General features: G+C 32.3%; 2 protein-coding genes across 5 annotated transcripts; one reads left to right on the top strand and one right to left on the bottom strand.

Moving 5' to 3' along the window:
- Positions 1–6: 6 nt before the first annotated feature.
- LOC140062128 (N-acetyltransferase 9-like protein) lies at positions 7–2,956 on the bottom strand. The gene is made up of 7 exons (XM_072108191.1): positions 2,827–2,956; positions 2,354–2,463; positions 2,133–2,192; positions 1,835–1,915; positions 1,676–1,735; positions 997–1,091; positions 7–876 (listed from the first exon to the last, which is right to left on the bottom strand). The coding sequence occupies exons 1-7, from the start codon at positions 2,901–2,903 to the stop codon at positions 709–711; spliced, it is 651 nt and encodes a 216-aa protein (XP_071964292.1). The 5' UTR covers positions 2,904–2,956; the 3' UTR covers positions 7–708.
- A 261-nt stretch (positions 2,957–3,217) lies between these two features.
- On the top strand, positions 3,218–21,093 carry LOC140062095 (uncharacterized). 4 transcript variants are annotated; one of them, XM_072108145.1, is made up of 20 exons: positions 3,218–3,781; positions 9,956–10,060; positions 10,407–10,502; positions 10,961–11,104; positions 11,322–11,372; positions 12,547–12,717; positions 12,834–12,971; positions 13,830–13,952; positions 14,361–14,561; positions 14,839–14,961; positions 15,198–15,272; positions 15,392–15,502; positions 15,629–15,804; positions 15,915–15,977; positions 16,070–16,171; positions 16,277–16,450; positions 18,517–18,624; positions 19,358–19,399; positions 19,510–19,597; positions 20,011–21,093. In XM_072108145.1, exons 1-20 carry the CDS (start codon positions 3,410–3,412, stop codon positions 20,248–20,250), a joined length of 2,703 nt encoding a protein of 900 aa, XP_071964246.1. In that variant the 5' UTR covers positions 3,218–3,409; the 3' UTR covers positions 20,251–21,093. The 4 variants fall into 4 exon arrangements, with proteins under 4 accessions (XP_071964246.1, XP_071964253.1, XP_071964261.1 ...); XM_072108152.1 differs by lacking the exon at positions 11,322–11,372; XM_072108160.1 differs by lacking the exon at positions 16,277–16,450 and having other exon boundaries at positions 3,219–3,781.
- Positions 21,094–21,281: the final 188 nt, after the last annotated feature.

Genomic DNA, 21,281 nt, shown 5'->3' with positions numbered 1-21,281 from the left:
GCAATAGCCAAACTATTGAATGATCCCATTTGAAATACAAGGCAACACTCATGCACTTATGTTGTATCTCATGACTACCAAACCATGGAGCTACTAATTTTATAGCTCTATGATCAAACCATCCCATATTTGGACAATTTTATCTATCAGTTGCATGTTTTAAATTCTAGGCATTGTAATCTTAAGGTGTATGCATGTTACAGCAGCTATTCCATACTCAATAAAAACATTTTCATTAAAACAAATATTGTTTGTATTTTGTATATACAGTATAATCTCTATCCATTATTATTTAAATGATTTATAGCCATAAGATTCCCTTTAGAACAAGTCCACAACACTTCTTTTTTGGTAGAAAGTGTTGTTTGCTTGCCTTACAATCCCAAAGTCCAGGGTTCAATCCAGGCATAATAACTCCACTCCCTAAGGCTCAAATAAGACTTGGTTTATAAACACGATAAATTATAATATTATTCATCCTCTAATTGGCGAGTTACTTGCTGTTGGATGCATATGAAAAAAAACAATTTTTAAAAAGATGACAGACAATTATTACATACTCTTACTTAATGAATCCTAGATCTTTTGGATGCTTGTAATGCTCGTTCCAATGCCAGAGATAGATCGAACTACTGTAAAATCATTACTATCTGGTGTCCTGGCATGCGTTTGTTTTCTCTTTAACTAACTGTTCAACAGCTTGTTTCATCATGAGCCTAGGCTTTCAAACTCTTCCTGGTATCCAATGCCTTTTTTGTTTTTATTACATTTCTCTTTTGGCATTTTCTGCAAAGGTATTTTTGTGAGTTCAAGTTTCTCACTTTCTGTAACTCCAAATTCAAGCGTAATCTCCTCGAAAACTTCACTAAACGAAACCTTTAAAGAAAGATTTTATTGTTCTTCTAAATAGTTTTCAAAATTATTTACGATTTGCATAAAAAACAATGTTATTGCCTTAAGTTAAAGATGGCAACAAATTTAACATTATGTTCCTACCTCTTTAAATCCAAACTTTTTAAACATTGACAGGCTCTTTGTATTTTTCATACCAATTTTTGCTGTGTACTTTTTCAAGCCTATTTTCTCCATTCCTAGCAGTAAAATGCAATAACAACCAATCAATATCTTCTTGTAATGATGTCATTCCTCCCTTTAACTTAAAGATGTATTGTCCCCCCAAAACATGAATAATGAAGATTAATTAAATTAGACTTTGAATATGTTATGTTGTAAATAATAATAAAGTTAATCACTTCCATAGAAAAAAAATGAAAAAAATAATGTTTTTACCTATAAATTGAGAAAATAAATGGGTAAATTCAACCCAAAACTCACTGGCTGGCAGCCAATTTGGCCATTTTTTGCTTTAAATTACAATTTTTTCAAGTAAATACATTTTTTGTTCGATCCAAGTTTTGGTCAAAGTGAATAACTATTATGTTACATTAAAATGGCATATTCAACAAAAAATTTTTTAAGAATTATTTTTTCAGGGGGAACAATACATCTTTAAGAGTAAAAATACAGGGGTGAATCCAAGGGAGGGCCCATCTCACCCGGCCCCCCTAAATTTCGCAAATGTAATGCATCAAATTAAGCTCAGCACTTAATTTCACCATTTTTAGGCCCTGGCTCCCCTATTTGAAAATCCTGGACCCGCCACTGGCCAACTTACCATATTGCATCATAATCCATAAGGCTTCTTTCCCAAAACCTTTCCCTCTGCATGTTTCCTCTGTTGGGAAGAAACAAATTAGTAAATGGAAAGGATCGAACAAAGCTTTGTGATTGGAAGGGATATCCATGTTGGGTACCAAGCTTAAATGCCACTTACCAGCAATCATAATTTCAACCTCTGCAGTTTGTCTATTGTCTGGATCATTCAAAAACAGGTTCACATCCCCACACATACAATCTGAAAGATAAAGATTGAAGTGATAATATAAATTGGATTTTATTATTGAAATTTATTATTAAAATGGCATTGTAAATGAAGTTCCTATTTCCATTAAGTGAATAACACCCAGCTGTATAAATGGGTACTTGCTTAGAACTTTTAAAACTAAGATTGACTCTCTGGTTACATAAAGTAGCATAGCAAATATAAAAGATTTATTTAATTTGTATGTTACCATCTTCTTTTGTTTCTGTTTGTTTCCATTTTTCTTTATCCAAAACTATAAATGTACATTCTGAAAAATAATTTTAAAAAATCATTATTTTACATAAAGAATACACATTATTATATCTACAGCGGAGAACAGTTACCTCTGAGAGAATGTACCCAAAGAGCACAGGTAATTAATTGGGACTGGGAGGGGTGGAATGCTACAATAAAATGAGGTTATCTTACTGTTTTCATCTACATGCCAACTCTTCTGCATAGCATATTCCTCTTCCAGTGTCAAGGGTTCTGAAGCTGTGAGCTCCTGTAATTCTTGAGATGTCATCCATTTATGATACCTTTGAAACAGATTGTTTTATTAATATTAATTATTATATTATTGTACACAACATTTATTTAACCTAGGTCATAGATGCTAATAATAATAATAATATAGTACAAAAAGAATTAGGCCTAGAATATTCAAAATACTACTGCTAGCAGGGCTACTGTCCGCCCAACCCAAGGAGAGGAGGGAGGATATTCCATCATGTTTCTGCAGCGAGACCTACCTAGGCCTGCCAGTTCTCCCTCTATATAGCTAGCTAGCAGTAGGAGAAGGCCTATACTACTAGACTAGAGAGGCCTACCTACTTCTACAGTGGCCTACTTTACATTTCGCATTGGGTATAATTATATTTTCATTAATTTTAAATACATACTTATCTACATGAGATTCTTTGTAAGGTACAAGAACAACACGTTTGCCAATAATTCTACAGTTTTCATTGATTCTCATTTCAAGGTGTATTTTACTTTTGTGCAACGTTGGTGGCGCGGAAAAAACGTGATAATGGTATCGCCCGATAATAATAACCCTTGACATCTTCAACGCGCTCCGTTGCTAAGCCAAATTACATACTTAGTTACTATGGTAGCTTTCTAAAGTAGATCACAAAATGACAAGCATAAATATTATAATTTGAAGCATAGTTTGAATACTTTTGTGTTGCCGTATTTGTTTTATATTATCTTACATTTAATTAAAGTATTTACCGATTATTTTGATTATTTTTTTACTAGTTTAGTAACAGAGTTAACTTTGGCGGAGGAATATCAATAAACTTAGCACATGTGTACAGATTATTACTTGTGTGCTTAGCCTACCATTTCCTGTGTTGTGTTGTTATGACTGTGACTGGTTTGTCCTGCCAGTGGTAGTCTAAAATAACTGCTATTTTTGCCATTATTGACTGAAAGGCATGTAGATTTTATAATTTTGAAAGAAGAGAAACTCATTTTAAAATGACGTCCAATACAGTTAGCCTGGTGGAGCTTGTTGATCTGTCTTTGGGAACGCCAGAAGTTGTAAACTACCATGCACTTCGTCGTCTAATGATTGTTATAGTTGAGAACTTACATCTCGGTGACTTAAAAACAGAACTTTCTCAGTCAGATTTAGATAGCGTTGATTTATCTGGCAGTAAAAGTAAAGAAATTGAGAACAAGTTGTCGAAATTAGAAACACAAATTGAGTCTCTAAATGCATTACCATCAAATGAAAATTTGCTGGAAAGGACACGAAGTTCGTCTGAAAGTGTGAAACCGGTGTCTGAAATGTGGCAACTGATGCAACTCCAGAAAAAAGTAATTGCCAATGAAGAGGGAATATCAAAGGTAATTGGCCTAATTTAAATTATAATAAGGTTATATGTGTAATGGGATATCTGTGTAATGAATAATTCATATTTCAATATGCCTAGGCCTAAACTACTATTCTACTAGTACAGTAGGTACAAATATATTTTGTATATTATTATCCCTTTTTAAAAAATAAAATTGATAACTTGATAAATTTTTTTTTAAAAGGATCCTTCAGTCAGTAATTCAGGGAGATGTAAATCTCCTTGATATATTTTTGTAGTTAATGTTATTTTGTTATATACCCGCCATTATTTTGTATGAGTGTTTTTGTATGAATTTCTGTAAGAATCAATAAAATCTGGATCTTAAATGATGATTAGGAAAATGAATAAAAAATACAGTATTGGGCCATAGCCAGCATGAATTGTCAGTTTTCACAAACCACCCTCAATGCCCAACACAGCCCGTCATATTTGACATTAATAATTATATTTAAAGTATCTTTGCCTCGTCTGTTTTAACCTCTCGCTACGGCCTTGCAAATGAATACAAAACAGAACATAATTTTGATAATAATGATAATTTAATTATCATTACTCTGATGATCATCACAATTTAAAAATTGCATGAATAAATGAAACAAAGTGCAATGATATTAAAAAAAGGGCAAATGATATTGAATTTTTATTTATTGTGGATAACAATAAAAAATATATTTTCTTTTGTTAAAAGCACTGGGGGAATTTTTATACATTTTGTGAAGTATTATTATGGTTCAATAACCATGGTTACGTACTTTATTTATTTTTCTTATACAGTGAAATCATTGTTTGATAGGTAAAATTGATGAAATTGAAAGATTAAGTCAAATTTGTGCTTTTGTATTTTAGTTACAGTTTTTGTTTTGCTTACAATATTTTTATAAGTATACTAAACAAATATTTCTAGTTTCATAATGAGGTGTGCAAAAGATTAAAATTACCATAGCAGCTCTTTAACCATACAGGAGATATATTCCTTAACACTTCGAGTAGGAGGTAATAATTAATAATAATATTTATTCAGCAAAAGTTCTTAAAAGTATGTTTCATCTTGCCAGGAGCAAGTAATAGGCATGACGAGCCCAAACAGAAACTGCTCTTACTTATTATTATAAAATACAAAAAAACAAAACAAAACTAAGTACAGTAGTACAAATTAATTAAAAACAAAACAAGTTACCGGTATATGAAATACAATAATTAATAATAAGCTGCATTGAATAAACAATATAAATTATTTGAGATCAAATGTTTGGTGAGTTAGGCTTTAAATTCTGAATTGAGGTGGACCTTAATTGCTGCAGTTTTGTATATTTAAATAAAATACCCTCACTTACTGTGTTTTCTACAGTAATTTCTGGAGGATCTGCCCCTATTATTTGTCTACTGTATGGTTGATTGTTAATAAAAGAAACAGTCAGTTAAGAAAGTTATATACTGTAATTTTTTTATTAACAATTTGAAAGTAGAATATTTGTATATGCTAAGCTCTGTCTACACTATCAAATGTTATGTGAAAAAAAAAGTGATTTTTATTTTATTCTGAATGACACTTTCAGTGCTAAATCATTGATTTCCAAAGTGGTCCAGTAGAGAACATTAACAATATAAGAAAAGTAATTAACAACTAATACAATCATTTACATTATACACACATTTACAAAAAGGTAATTCAAGGTAAAATATATTAATAATAGGGAGGTTTCGCAACCTTACGAATACGATAACAAAAACGGTACGTCATACATTTGTGAAACTTTTGAGCTGATCCCCATTTCATATTCGTAAAGCGTATTCGTGTTGACGAATATCACCAGTCATATTCGTAACTACAAAACAAGTATAGTTTTTGATCTATTTTGCACATTTTGCATTTGAATTAGGAATGATTCATGATTATAATATAATTATAGATTTATTGAAAGTAATTTACTAAAGTAATTTACTAAAATGCCAGGTCAATTTTGATAAATAGCAGTTTTTTAAAGTCTTCACTCGCTTTGATGTTACACTAGGCCTAGGCAGCCAAGCACCAAGCAATCTGCGCTTCGCCCAAATTTACCGCAGTCATATTTTGGACGCGCCTCAATATTTCGTTGCCATGCGAAACAGATTTTTTTATGGCTTACGAAAACGAATACGTGTGCGTGACGTATTCGTTTTCGTTATCGTATTCGTAAGATTACGAAACCTCTCTATTACATTATCTGTAATATTTTGGATTGAATTTTTAAAAGTTGAAAGTTTGTTTTTGTGTCATTTGGAAGTTTTTCCATAATTTGGTTGATCAATATGTACAAAGGTTGATGTGCCCATACTGTATGGATTGGACATGATGATGTCATACCATTACCATATTTGTATTGGGCACATCACACTTTTTTGTCAAACTAGTTTGATAGTGTAGACAGAGCTTAACAGAGTTGTGGGTATAATGCCATAACAACCTAAGATGACCGTGTATCCCACACACAAACCAGCAAACATCCTGTTTAGCATAGTATTTTGAAATGTTTTTTAACGTAATTATTGATTGTATATACATTAGTAAAGCAAAGTCTTGAAGGGGATTCTAATTGATTTTGTGTCTTGCTTTTAAAATGGTACTCAAGACTTATTTGCTTTACAAATAAGAGAGCTTTAATGCTAATTGTCTCACGCGGACACTGATCTTTCAATTTGAAACCTAAGAATGGGATCTTTCAAATTTAGGATGTAAAATTTATGTCTCTTTTGCTTTCCATATTCATGTTTGGTTGTTTTTTGTTGTTGTTAAAATGCAATTATTAATCACTCTTGAGTAAAATGAGCTTAAACCTGTGTACAGTTTAATAAATTTAATGATTTTTTCTTTCAAAGGCATTTTGCTTATTCTTGTGGTATGATCAATAAAGCAAAAAATATGGAAATAATAATAGTATTATACAAACACGCATTTCACACTACTTTATTGTAAATTGCAATCCTTTGGCCATACGATTGCTATGGTTGCAAGAAATTGTTTACTACAATTCTGTTGGTTTTTATGCCTCATTACACATAGGCCTACGAATTAATTACTTTTCACACAGGGAACCTATACTTTTTTCCAATGGATTTCTTTTTAGAATAATAAATGAGTATAGTAGGCCTACTGTACTGTGTACATGATTTTTACGAATTTACATGTTTATTGTATTATAAATCCAAAGGCAAAGTACTGAACAAAATGACAATGCTGTGGGTATCCGGTATAAAATGAGCAAAAAGCTAAATCAAAATGATAAAGTAACACAGCCAGAAAAATTAGCAGAGTTTCGGGCACAATAGCCCTTCATCAGTTTATTATATTATTTTCATTCATTTCATTTATCTTTTTATTTCGGAATATCATGGTGACATAATATTATATCCATAGCAAAGGAGAGAGAAAAAAAAAATCTTAATCTAACAGCTCATAGAACAAAAACAAAGATATGTAAATATATAAAGTCAATGCAACAAAGCTTTCCATTGTATGTGCATTCTTGACACATTAAGAACGTGGCGATTAATGGCCATGATCAAGGAATTTTACTACTTGCGTTCACACGATTTTAAAAACTAAAAACAGATTTTCTAATAAACTCATCAAAGGATGGGACGTCATTTAAGACAAACATCATGCTTGCACTACAATGTCTAGGCTGCTTCAGCAGCAAACGTAAGGCATTGTTATAACATACTTTCAGTGATCTCAGAGTGCTCTTATTATATCTACACCATAAGATTGAACCAGTACATGCTGACACAGTAACTCTTAAATAGATAACATTTAGTCTTAGTAGAACATTTTCCAAACTTTCTATTTAGAGAGTTGGCCCTAATGCAAATAGATCGATATTGACGTTTGATGTCACTTTCATCACTCAGGTTATTACTGATCACATGACCAATATAGGTTATTGAATTATCAATGATTAGAGGTGCCCAATTTAAGGTAATATGTGGAACACCTTTGAGGTTGCGGACTTTCGGGCAAAATAGCAAGCATTTGTATTTGGTTTCATTAAAAGTAATATCATGGTCACTAGCAAAACCTTCACAGAGTCCAATTAGGCTTTGTAAGCCAGTCACTGACGGAGCCAAAAGGACCAAGTCATCGGCAAAGCTTAGGCAATTCAGTTTGAGACTGTTAATTTCACAACCTTCTTTTGACTTAGTCAGTTCAACAGTTAACGGATCAGTGTACACATTATAAAGTAGAGGGGACATAACGCCTCCCTGGCGAAGCCCATTACGAACAGTGAAAGAATCGGAAACGGAACTTCCCCACCTGACAACAAATTCCTGATTCCTATACCATGACCTCAGAATCTTAACTACAGGTGAAGGGGTACCCCTGTCAATTAGGGTCTTGAAAAGTGTCCAGTGGTTCATTTTATCAAAGGCTTTGCTAGCGTCCAAGAAACAGCAATAAACTGGGCTACCATGATTGTTGTAATGCTCGATAATCTGTTTAAGAGCAAATATACACAATTCGGTTGAGTGACCAGATTTGAAGGCAAACTGGTTGTCATGGAAGTCCAGTGAATTACCACAATGTTTTATCATTACAGACTCTAGAAGTTTAGAAGCTACACATGCCAAAGCTATTGGCCGATAATTCCCTTTATCAGTGATATTCCCTGATTTAGATTTAATTACCGGCACAAGCGTGACTTTTGTGAGATTACTTGGAACAAACCCGTGAACAAACATAGCCTTAAAACATACACTTAAAATAATACTAAGTCGCTCAGAAGCGAATTTGAAATGCTCATTGCATAGACCATCATATCCCGCTGCTTTAGCATTGGGCAATTTGTCAATTAATAGCTTAATATTATGGGGTGAAACATCAATTTCACCGTCTGTACAGTTTTCAAGAGTTTCCTTAACAAAAGTCTTATGCTCAGATGAGTCAATACAATTAAATAAATCGGAGAAATGTTGACGCCATAGGTCACAAATTTCATTTTCCCCTTTAGCACTACCAATAATGTTAGACTGGGAATTGGCGTAGCTGGATTTCTTAACCTTACCCCAGAAACTATTATAGTCCTTATCGTCAAAAGACTTGGCCATCGAGTCCGCCCTTAGCATTTCTTCGTTGGATTTACACTTTCTGAGGGCATTTTTGAAATTAGATCTAGTGATTTTCATGTGTTCATAGATGTGGCCATATCTGGGTTTACCCAACCCACGCCACTTCAAAAATGCTTCCCGGGCATGTTTATGAAATCCAGCTACTCGTTCACCCAGGGACAACATTGACTTTTTGATTTTTAGTCGACTTAAAACACCACTCGAAACTGACTTTCAGACACTCAATAATATTGTCATATAAATCACTAATATCATTGCAATGGCATTCATCTTTACATGAGGAATCATTACAAAGTAAACCATCGCAATTGAGAGTAAGGTTACTAGGTAAGGATTCAGTTATCTCATTAAAATTGTTTATATCCTCCCTCTTAACATTATTCCAGTTAACTTTGGTAATTTTTGAGGATTCATGCATATTTTCACCCTTGTCATTACAATCGTCACAAATATCAATCCCTAAATAGTCAAACGAAATAGGAAAGTGATCAGAACACATGTACAATCATAATTAACTATAAAATTACACAACAGAGAATGGGAACTACAGTATGAGTGCTCACAACATGGTCTAACCAACTTGTGGTACTGTGAGCATCACTAAAATAAGTAAACGTATCTGAGTAATGACCAAAGTATTCCAAATCAGATATAACCAAGTTATACTCAGTGCAAAAATCAATCAATTCGTTACCAAATTTTTTCTTTGGATCAGAATTAAAATCACCAACGAGGACTACTTTGTCATTGTCAATGTCACCTTCCTACCTAGTATTTTCATATATACCCTGTATATATATCTCTTTGTGTTCATAATCAGTGTACCATGTCCCATATACCTGGCTCAGCCTATATATTGTGCCAGTTCTGCGGTACATTTCATTTCGACACCTGAGCTGCACTGACGAGATCTAATAAGATCGAAACAGTACTGTCTGCAGATTGGATATATAACAGTATATATATATATATAATTTTTATTTCTCAAGAAATTAAGTCGTCACATACTGTACCTTTTTTACTGTACTTACCATGTAATCATTCTTTTCTATTCTTACAGCTTATGAGCATGATGGAACATATGATGTCAGAGTTCAATGACCTTAAAAGTCAAACTTCAGATTGGAAATCAGAGTTAGATAACTATAAATCCTTGATCAAAGAGGTACTTTAGTTTTTTTTTATTAAATCAATTGATTAAAATGTGGGTTTTTACAGTAGCTATCACAATACTGATTAATTTGAGATGGCGACCCATTGTATCACGGTGCGTACTGGAATATAATGAGAAACTAAATTAATTGTGCGTTTCCTAAGTAATTAAAGCCAATTAATTATAGTAATCTGTTTAATCTAAAAATAATGTGATTGATAATAATGATTATGAAGGTTTGTATTTGATTAAATCAAATTCGCCGATTCAGTATATTTGAGTTCAAATTACTTTAAATGGATCCTTTTTCTCAATGAAATTAACCACATTGAATTTAAAAATTTTGATTTTTTTTAAGGTTGAAGATAAATGTAATAGCGCTGATGAAAGAATACGAAAATTAGAGGAATCTTCGTCGTCAAATGACAAGATACAAGAATTACAATCCCTTTTGGTAAGTTTAAAAATCATTTCAAATGAGAAGGTGAGATTTGAAATATTTAATACACAGTAGGTTACATACTGTAATATTGCTGTAGAAATGTCCATAAAATATATACCAGGCAAGATAAACACTAGTAATGAAATGTCAGTATAATCTCCATATTTTCTAAAATAAGCATTAATAGTAAAAAAGATAAAGGTAAGTCCAATTTTTATTTTTTAACGTAGGGTAATGAGCTGTTGGGAGCTCATTTTACTAAGACTCGGCTTTATGTGGTAGGGTGGCCAGTTCCTTTCCATACCACCTTATCCTACCTAGTATTTTCAACCAAGTACTTATTTACATCTGAGTAAACTGGGAGTCTCTCTGTATGACAGTCAAGTGTCCTAACCACTTGGCTACCTAACTCTATTAATATTATGATTCTTGATTAATTAAGATTTATCTGCTAACATCTTAATTCACAGAATGACTTTAATAACAAGTTGAATGTATGGCCGGACCCATCAACCATTGTAACATGGCCTGCAATGGAGGATGCTCTGAAGGGAATTCACACTGAGCCTGTCTCAGTCTATGACAACACGTCACAGACAGTTCCGGTTCGTGAGGTATGTTCAAACTCCTACCATAGAACACTGTGTGCTTAACTTCTTTGCAGTGATCTATCGTCTACTATTCTGATACTGTATTTATACGTATACAATACGTAAAATCCATTTTTTTTCTCATGGAATGGAATCTTTGAAAGTTTTAGTTATCATAATGGAATAGTCTGAAAGCTAGATATTTTAATCAATTCTTTTGATAAACAAATTTGATTTCCAGTCAACTACATTTCAAACTATGTCTACAAATGATGTCCATGTTCAGACAAAGGTAAAATGTTTTTTAAAAAATGCCTGAAAAATTAGCAGAGCTTTTGTATGTGCAGTGTATATGTTGTGTTCAAGTATGCAGTTTTAGCACACTGAAATAAATGTCTTCCTATCCCACCCCTCTTCCTGCTTGCTCACTTTCTAACTCTGGTATTGTGTGTTCTTTGTTATGTTGTACAGTAATATTAATAATGTAATGTGAAAAATGTTGGCAGTTTGACATGGTTCATACAGTATATACAGTACAATGCTGCATGGTGTGCAGTACTGTTGTTTTGTTAGTTTTTGGTAATAGTTTGGTCCACTATCCAAAAAGGATATGAGCTGGTAATGACGCAACTAGCAGAGCAGATGCTATTGAGAAATAAAGGACCCTTAACCTAACCTGTGTACTTTAATTTGACTCTTTCTATAAATTTTACATTTAAAAGTCTCTGGTAATAGATCATAATAATTGCTTATTACCGTCAAGGTCTTCACATTAATTTGCTTCTTCTACTTCATTTTAGTTAAATTTAGCACAGCAGTATTGTTGGTAACCATGGAAATGTTTCCCTTAATGAGACAATCAGCAATTTTCATATTGTCAGCTATATTTTAACACTATTTTATCTATTTGTTTATTTTCATTCTTTTTTATTGAATATCATTCTCTTTTCATACTTTGCTTACAGCAATAATAATTAATGAAATACCATCTGCTTAGCGTTTGCATGCTTAACGTATACTAATAATATATATTGACATAAACCATTTATATCAGTGGCACTCAATTTATATGATAATGGAATATAAAACATGATACATAATAATTTACAGAAAACAAACAATACAACCCCTATCCTCATTCAAACCTGAAAAGTAACCTTTCTTTGATAAACATATAATGGTAAAACATTTTAATTTAAAAGAATATATTTATTTTGTATAATAAATGCATATTTACTGTAACTTTCCCTTCCTATTTTATACCTAATACTATCTACAAATATATATATAATATTATATACAAATACAAACTGCAATTCAAACTTATCATATTATGATAACTCCATATGGCTTTAAAAGAAGTAATGTTTAAATTGTATTTGTATAGATATTCATGCACAATCACATTTTAATAATGTTCTATTTTATAGTCTTCTGTTTAATGAATAAACTGATTTATCTTCCAGACCCCAGAACCTCAAAGCATCTCTCCCTCCCCAATCCCGACATCAAGGCCTGGAACAGCAAGCTCAGTCCATTCTGCACATCCATCTCGTGAAATTCAAGAAATTCTAAAAAATATTGGTGAACTGCGTGGCGATCATGACCAATTGGACAACAGGGTGAAAAATTTAGAGGTAAAGAAATTGAAATAATCACATTATCATGCATAAGTAAGAACGTGATAACAATTAAGTGTAAGTTTTTTACTAAAGTAATCTTAACTAGTATTTTTTGTTTCATTTTTACTCAGGAAACCATGCCGAATAAAGCTGATCTTTCGGTAATTGAAGAAATGTTATCAAATAGACAAGGCGTCCCCGAAGACTTAGCCAATCAGCTTGCTTCTCTCAAAGAACGATTGGAAGCAATTTCAAAGAACCAAGTAAAGGTAAAAGTGGTTGTCATAATTAAACTTTTGAATATGAAACTTCATCAAAGCATATATCTCAGTCTACACTATCAAACTTTATGTGACAGAAAATGTGATGTGCCCATAATATGGACATGATTATGTATATATCATACCATATTTGGGCATTTCACTAACATATATGGACATGATGACATCATATCACTACCATATTTGGGCACATTTTTTTTTTTCAAACTAGTTTGATAGTGTTAACAGAGCTTAAGAGTGCAAGGTGAATCATGGTTCAGATGACATTCATTCTTGTTACCATACGCTTATTTAGGTTACAAAAAAAATGCTCTAAAACTTGAAACTTTTATATTCCAGCAGACAATGTGTTCATGAAATTTAGATGATATGGGTTTCTTTACATTATATTCTTTTGTAAACATAAAAGAGATGAATTACATCTTCAAATTACTTAATCATTTCTTCTCCAATACACAAATAGATTCAATAACAGCAGTAATTGATCATTAACCAGATGTTTGGATTAAAAGTATCAGTTTCGTCTGATACGCTATTAGTAACTGTCTGCTCATTTTATCGTCTTTTTCAACAGTTACTGCAGTACTGTAAAAACCGTAATACACTAATGTAACTGCAGTACACTTGACTGTGCTGTGGATACCAATAGAAGTATTTCATCATATTATTTAATCTTGTAAAGTTTCCCTCCAAAATAAAACACTTTTGGGAGTAGGGTTTGAAAAACAATAGTCAGGGTTGTTTGTCTGTCTAGGGCATAGATAAGTGGTCTTTATTTTGAGGGAAACTGCATTTTCTAATTATTGTACAGTACCTCTAATTATACTTTGTGACACATAAATGCAGGCTTCTGTACAAGATCTTCACTCCAAAATGAAAGATTCTAGTGATTCTAGTCAGGCTATAGAGGAAATCCTGGCAATAGTTAACGAAACGAAGGAGCAACTATCGGCTGAAATGGATGCTAGGGTAATTAGATAAAACCACAAACTACCTTAGGCTAGAAAATTTATGAATTACAATATGTGATAATCACTTAATAATATGAGATTTAAGATTCATTTGGACAAAGAATGATTGGATGAATTAGTATAAAAGGCCCTAATAATCTATGTCTGTTTTAGTTTTAATTCATGAGCAAATAATCAACCACTTTATTGTAAAAACTAATTTTTATGCTAAGTAAGCTAAATGTTTACCTTAAATTTCTAATTCATTACAGTACAGCATAATATCAGAAATCTATAGGTCTAATCTACAGCAGTTATACTGTAATATGAAAAAAATGCGTTTGTATCATCTCGCATTAAAAAACCAGTACTTATGATATGCCTTTTGATGATAATTATTGATGACATTTTATGTTCTGATGGGTAGTTCCAGCATCTACAACAGCTTGGATTTAAAGATGACATCCTTCAACTCCTTGACAACAAGATCCAGATGATCTCGTCAGAGTTCACTAGTCAGCTGAGGCCTATCAGCAAGAGTATAGCCAGTATTAGAAAGCAACTTAACTCATTAGAAGGAATAACATCAGAAATTAGCCCTGTAGTCACACCAGTAGGAGAGCTTATGGTAGGCCAGAAAGGAAGGAAGGATAGCATAGTTGAATAATGAGGGATAGGGTGGTTGTTAGGGATATGTTTCATTTAGGCTTTAAATTGTGGAAGATACCTAAGATAATTTAGAATAGTTGGAAGTAGTTTTAGAGTAAGAGATTCTAGTAAATTATATTATTTTAATCAAGTAGTAAAAAATCAAACCTTCTTAGTCTGTAGGTGAAAATGAAAGCTTAGCTTTGGTGGAGATGTGTTCTTTTCTTTTTTTTCTATTTGTATTCCTCTTTTTACAGGATAGTGAATCTATTACAAACATGCAAGGTGTTTTATTACAACTGCAAGCAGAAGTTGAGAAGTTAAACAGTACACTGATACATCTGGTAGATGAACACACTGCTAAACAGAAACATATTGATGTAAGTTTCTGAAACCTGATTTTTTCCTTAAATTTAGATAGCTTATTTGTTTGAGTTAAACATTGAGGTAATAAATTAGAAATTTGTCCACAAATTGGTAGTTTTGAAGTCTCTTCCTCATGAGGTTGGTAGAACAATTCTCTCTTGTTCATTCTTTATCTTACTTTAACAATTTTGATTTCAAAGAATAATAGTTATTTATAAAAGTATTAAAACTTTATTTTGTTTTACCGCAGGCATTATACACATACATTGATCGTCTGCAAGAATTTAAGGCTGACAAAGAACATGTTATTATGGAAATAGATGTGGTAAGTGAAAGTATCTCTTCTGATTCATGTAGTATCAATCTAAATGAGACTAATTATCCAGAAATTATATTAGCTATGCCATGTGTGACATTATGAATGTTGTTTTTATTTACCCATAGAAAGCAGACAAAAGGGCTTTAGACAACAAAATAAGTCGAGCGCAGTTTGAGGGCACTGTTGATGAACTGTCAAAGAACTTACAAGAGGTTATGCACAAGATATCTGGACACGTAAGTGACGTTAAAAGTCTTGATCTCTCAATCAAGTTTCTCTTCATGTTTCTTCAATTTTGGACTATTCCAAGATTTATTCAGTCACAGACTATTATTAAAAGGCTTCTCCCTATTTTTCTTCAGCAAAATGCTTGGGAAGATGCAGTCAGTGAGATGAAAGTGGACATAGATAACAAACTTGACCGTATGGAGCTTGACCCATTGAAAACATACTTGGACAAACGAATTAAAGTAGCAAGCGCTAAAATGGTTCCTAAGGAGTCGGACCTTATAGGAGAAGAAGCAGCTGGTTTTAGAAAGTATGACTATTATTCACCATCAATTTTTAACATTTTAACTAACTTAATTATTTTGTGTATTTTCATGTCATTTTTGTGTATATAATCTCTTTCATTCTTTTTTTTTGTAGACCTTTAATGCAGAAATTCAATTGTATATCATGTGACCGACCTCTTGACATAGCAACACATGGGTAAGATGAACAACAATTCTCCATTTTGTGGTCCAAACGGCAAGACATGGCTTGGCTGTCTCTCCATTAAAACTTATATACTTTCCTTTCAGACCTATCGCATCTTTACCAGAGTCAAAAGCACTTCCCGGTAACCGGTCAGGCCGTCCATATACAACCTTTGAACTTGAGCAAATTAGAGCAGCTCAAAAAAAGTAAGTGGTAATTTATTGAACTTTTTGGTTTATTATATTGATTGTTTTTAAATGAGAATAAACTTAGTGTACTTTGCTTTACAAATGCAAACTTATTTATTGTAGTACAAAGCCAGGCAAGAATGTACAGCACTATCAGAGGTCGCTGTTTACACAACAGGTTGCTAAGCAACGAAAGCAGGACTTGTTAGCATATTTAGTTCATTTTAGTCAGGAAGGAGGAGGCTATACAAGTACTAGCAGAATTGGTGGATTAGGCACTCCACAGTCTTTTATCAGGTTAGGCTAGAAAGACAGAGTTAGTGTTAATATGCTCAATCTACAGGTATTGTTAAAGATACACAAAAACAGGGTTTTTTAGTATAGGTTTTTAGTTATATGAAGCAGGATTACAACCAGAAACTTGTAATTTTTAAGCAAGCATCTTAACTATAATACTACTTTATTTTTTATTGTTAATATACTGTGTTTAGTTTACTAAAATGTACAGTATATGAACATACATAAATATACTATACACATATTCAAAACATTATTTACACACATGTCTACATCAAGTTGTAAAGGGATCCAGTGGTTGTTTTCAGGGGGTAGTTATGTTTAATTTTAAGTGTAATATTTTTTTTGCAGAAACCAACACATAAATATATATTTACATTCACGTATTCTCTTTAAAAAACATACAAACCAAACAGCAAGAAACTAGTGTATCTTTTTTGTCATTTTAAATACTTTTTAATGACTTACTAAGCAACGATCAGTAAATTTAATTATTATAAATTTCTTTATCCTATTATCCTACTTTCATCAAAGAAATCTACCCCCTCTGTCAACGTCTGGAGACCACCCTTTGTTCCCAATGGAACAATCCACAAACACCATTCCTGGTGAAGTAATGAAACTAAAACACACAAAACAAATGGCAGAATTTTTAAAAGTGAAAGCTCAGGAGACCAGGTAGTAGCTGACATTGGTTTTTACTTCCACATATGCTGTGAAGCTTGCCATTCTGAGTTTTTAATATGCACATCTCACAATCATGGAATAAAGATATTGTTTTTATTTACTTCATTATATTTCAACAATATTTTGGAACTTTGTAAACTTTTGAATGTGTCAATAACAATTTAATTTTCATGCTGTTAGTTAATGGATTCCAGTTTAAAATAATAATATTTGTTCTTAAGCTCTGTCTACACTATCAAACTAGTTCAAATATGGTAGTGATATGCTTAAATTTGGTAGTGATACGACATCATCATGTCCATATACGGGCACTTCTCATTTTGTTGTCACATATAGTTTGATAGTGTAGACAGAGCTTTATTCATAATATTAATAACATACGAAATACAATTTTTAAGAAATACATAATAAGATATAAAAATATACAAAATTGTTTTGTATGCTGTGAATATTAACCTTAATAATTACCATAAATATAAAAAAGACCTTAATTATCTTTATGTTTCTATACATAACAGTTAACACCATGAAAAACTATCCTAATTTTTTCTATTAAACCCAAATATTTAGCACATTTTCTAATGATAGTAACACATCGTTTGTAACATAACATTGTATGTGGTATCAACATTTACATAATATCAGTTATTGATATCATTAAACATTTTTACTACATGTTACAAATTATTTCATTTATTTATTTAATTTTTTCTTTCTTATTTTCATTCTATTTTATCTGAAGTAAATGGAGGTAAGATGTTCATGCGCTTGGTTTTCCCTCACTAAATCTACACTCAATAAAGATGTACCCTCCCGATCACCATAATACACTATTTTATTTCTTACCATCCGGTTTCTACTTTTTTTCATTGGCACATATCACCTTTGTGTGCATCTTTTTGACTGTCATCCGATAAATATCCTGTTTCTACTTTTTCTGTGTTGTGCATGTACAGTAGTTATGAAGTTATAGGGGAGTGATACTTGGGTTTTGGCGTTAGTAAAACCTACACTCACCAGGATATACAATTAAAAGTTGTTTATTTATCATGAACAAGTACCAAAAGCACATCAGCAACTTTTTTATGAGTCACTTTTCACACCTAAACATCCGCCACCAGTACGGATGGTAAGATTTCAACCTGACCACATTTTCACAGGGGCCTTTGACAACCAAGTGGCTTGAACAGAGGTGGTTGTTCCCTTTTCTTGTGAAAACTGGACAACTTTATCCATTATCAACAAAATGTTATTTTGCTCACATCATATAATTTATAAGGTGAAATAAATTATACTATAATGTATTTTTCATCTTTTTTCCTTGATGTACAATTGAAATTGTTGATTCTGCTTAACTTAACTTTTCTTTATATTTGTAGTACAAATTACCAAGACGTTCCTGCGTACTTTGCAGCATCAAGAAGTTGTGGTGGTACCCACACATTGACTTACCCTCACAGACGGACAAACAGAATACCACATCTTAAGTAAGTTTATTCTGTCTTGTTTAAACTGCCAGTACATTAAAGCTCAGTAAACTTGATGAACATGCACACACATACATACTTCAAATGAGTGAGTGGCCGAGCGGTTAAGACAGTGGAACCGTAATTACGTAGCCATAACATCGGCAAGGGTTCGAGGCTCACTCACTCCATGGTTCTGGTGGTAGAACGAGCCTTCTCGGACTAGGACTATAAACCGTAGGTCCAGTGTACACAACTAGCTCGTTTGCACTTTAAAGAACCTAGTACATCTTTCGAGACGAGTAGGGGGTTACCCCGATGTATTAGTACATCACAGCCACTGATCACCAACTGGGTCCTCTGGGAGATCAGTCTTTGACTGAAGAGGTCACCCAGTATAAAAATGAACAAACAAGCAAACAAACAAATCAAATCAAAATAAACATTTATTTCCTTCAATTGCAGAAGAGATGGAAACATAATCAATAATAACAATAAAACGTAATAATAAGGTTTAAAAAATAAATATGTAATGTACGAATCATTACTTTAATCAAGAATGTCAAAATTTCTATTTTGATATATTTCTGTATAATTAAAAATTGAAAGCAAAAGAAGGTGACAACCTCCAGAAGTCAAGCCTGAGTGGGAGGAGCCATAATATTAACTAAGGTTCAAACAAAACGCAATCACACACATTATATGCCTCGTATGCTTTATCTTCTCAAAGTAAATGTTGTCTTTTATTTCTCAGTCAAGGAGTTCAAGTAATTCAAGAATTTGTACCTGCTGTCAAGTAAGTCATTTTTTAACTCAATATAAATAATTTTAACAACCATTGCTAATAATTTGTTTATATATTTTGAAGTTGGAATCTTTTTCATCAAAATAAATATTTGTCTACAGAGTTGAACATGAAATTCAGGGACAAGATGGTCATATTTACAAAGGTCGACAAGACACGGACCGATTACCAGACCTTGCTACCCCTAAGGTAAGAGTTTGTGGTCATAATCATTTATCACATAAATGTCATCAGAATACTATTTACAGTGGCGTAACGTAGGGACCTGATGCCCCTGGTTTAGCTTTAAGTGGCCCTCCATTTTTAGCCCTTTTCGTCATATTTTAATGCCAGTTTTTTCCTCTGGCCCCCCCCCCCCCCATAAGTTCCAGGGCCCCTCGATATAGCCGTGAGTGCTCATAGATGATGTTACGCCACTGACTATTTACTGTGTTTTCCTTGTAACCATGTATCTTAAAACATGATTCTTGAACTTTTACCTAGTTGTATTACTTTTAATTGGCAGAAACTTTGTGAAATCCAGATGCCATTGTTCAAACTTGGAATAGAGCAGGCTCAGTAATTTACGTTTTCAATAAAATAAGTTTTTAAATTTGTTTTAGAGTGCCAAGTCAAGTCGCTCAACCCGACCAGTATCTGCGCGACAAGCCAGTCGCTCACCATCAGCCAAGCAGAACCACCCACGACCGCTCAGTGGAAGGTCATCCAAATCTCCTAGGCCGCCATCATCTCCAGAGGGATACAGGGTAGTAGAGGCACAGCTTCCATCTGCTTGCATGGAAAACCTAGTCACTGAACAGTCAAATCAAATTCCTGCTGAAAAACCACTAGAGCAAAACTAAATGAGCAAACAAATATATAAATAGTAATAAATAAATATATAAAAATCTATTTTATTAGGATAATTGTGGAGAATTATGTGTATATATGTTTATTTTATTGCAATATATTAATATATTATGTATTGTTTTGTTGTGCATTGATAATGATAAATAAAGCAATATAAATTGTCTATATCACCTTGATTTTGTTGGTAATTAGTGTTTAATCGATTTTCTATTGGCAATTTGGTGCTTATGGTTTATAGGATGGGTAAATAATTGTTGTTTTCTTATTGTTATTGTTAATTGATGATATGATACAACGATATATTAATGGTACAAATTAAAAACATTTATTTATAACATAAAGAGGTATAAATGTTATTCTAAATATAGAATGACAACTAATTAACATTATTTCTAATTAATTGATAATCAATTAAAGTTTCTATTATAGGTTTTATCAATTCAATGATTCTTGTCTTCTAGCATCTTACCAAAAAAATGCTTTATATTTTAAATTGTTACATTTGTAAGAGAAAAATATCATATGATTATGAATGAATTTAAATAATTTTCTCATGAGGTTATACACAATAAAGGTAGATGATGATGATGAATCTTTAGACATATAATAATTAAATATAATGATTTAATATATTTTGGTATCTGATTTATTAAAACTGGTGTGGAGGTTTTTAGAGATAGATACATATATTTAATTTGAATAGATTAGGACTATTTCCATTTCATTCACATTCTTTTGTTCAGACAATCCTACTCTATATCCAGATTTCTATCCCAAAATACACATGTACCTAATATAAACTGTAGATAACCACATGCAATACTTGTATTTTTGAAAATGAATAAAATTATAAAAGTAAAACATTGAATTATCAATATGTTACCTGTGTTTTACTCTTTAGAAGTACAGCAATAACTGTTTACCATACTTTTTTAAAGTATAAATATGCAAATTAGCGAATCGTTCATTTTACTCAAAGGGAGGAGGAGAGAACACCGAATTAAAATTTGTAATGGTATAGTCC

This window comes from Antedon mediterranea, chromosome 1 (assembly GCF_964355755.1).
Source record: "Antedon mediterranea chromosome 1, ecAntMedi1.1, whole genome shotgun sequence".
NCBI lineage: Eukaryota > Metazoa > Echinodermata > Crinoidea > Comatulida > Antedonidae > Antedon > Antedon mediterranea.
Note: the sequence above shows the minus strand (reverse complement) of the source record. Positions and strands in the feature narration are given on the sequence as shown.

Excerpts from the sequence above, each read along its gene's own strand:
- LOC140062128 (XM_072108191.1), bottom strand. The coding sequence starts at position 2,903 with ATGAGAATCAATGAAAACTGTAGAATTATTGGCAAACGTGTTGTTCTT. Across the intron at positions 2,464-2,826 it reads AAAGAATCTCATGTAGATAA|GTATCATAAATGGATGACAT; the intron begins GTATGTATTTAA and ends TCTGTTTCAAAG. Across the intron at positions 1,092-1,675 it reads ATGGATTATGATGCAATATG|GAATGGAGAAAATAGGCTTG; the intron begins GTAAGTTGGCCA and ends TTTTACTGCTAG.
- LOC140062095 (XM_072108145.1), top strand. The coding sequence starts at position 3,410 with ATGACGTCCAATACAGTTAGCCTGGTGGAGCTTGTTGATCTGTCTTTG. Across the intron at positions 14,562-14,838 it reads CACCAGTAGGAGAGCTTATG|GATAGTGAATCTATTACAAA; the intron begins GTAGGCCAGAAA and ends CTCTTTTTACAG. Across the intron at positions 19,598-20,010 it reads CAGACCTTGCTACCCCTAAG|AGTGCCAAGTCAAGTCGCTC; the intron begins GTAAGAGTTTGT and ends AATTTGTTTTAG.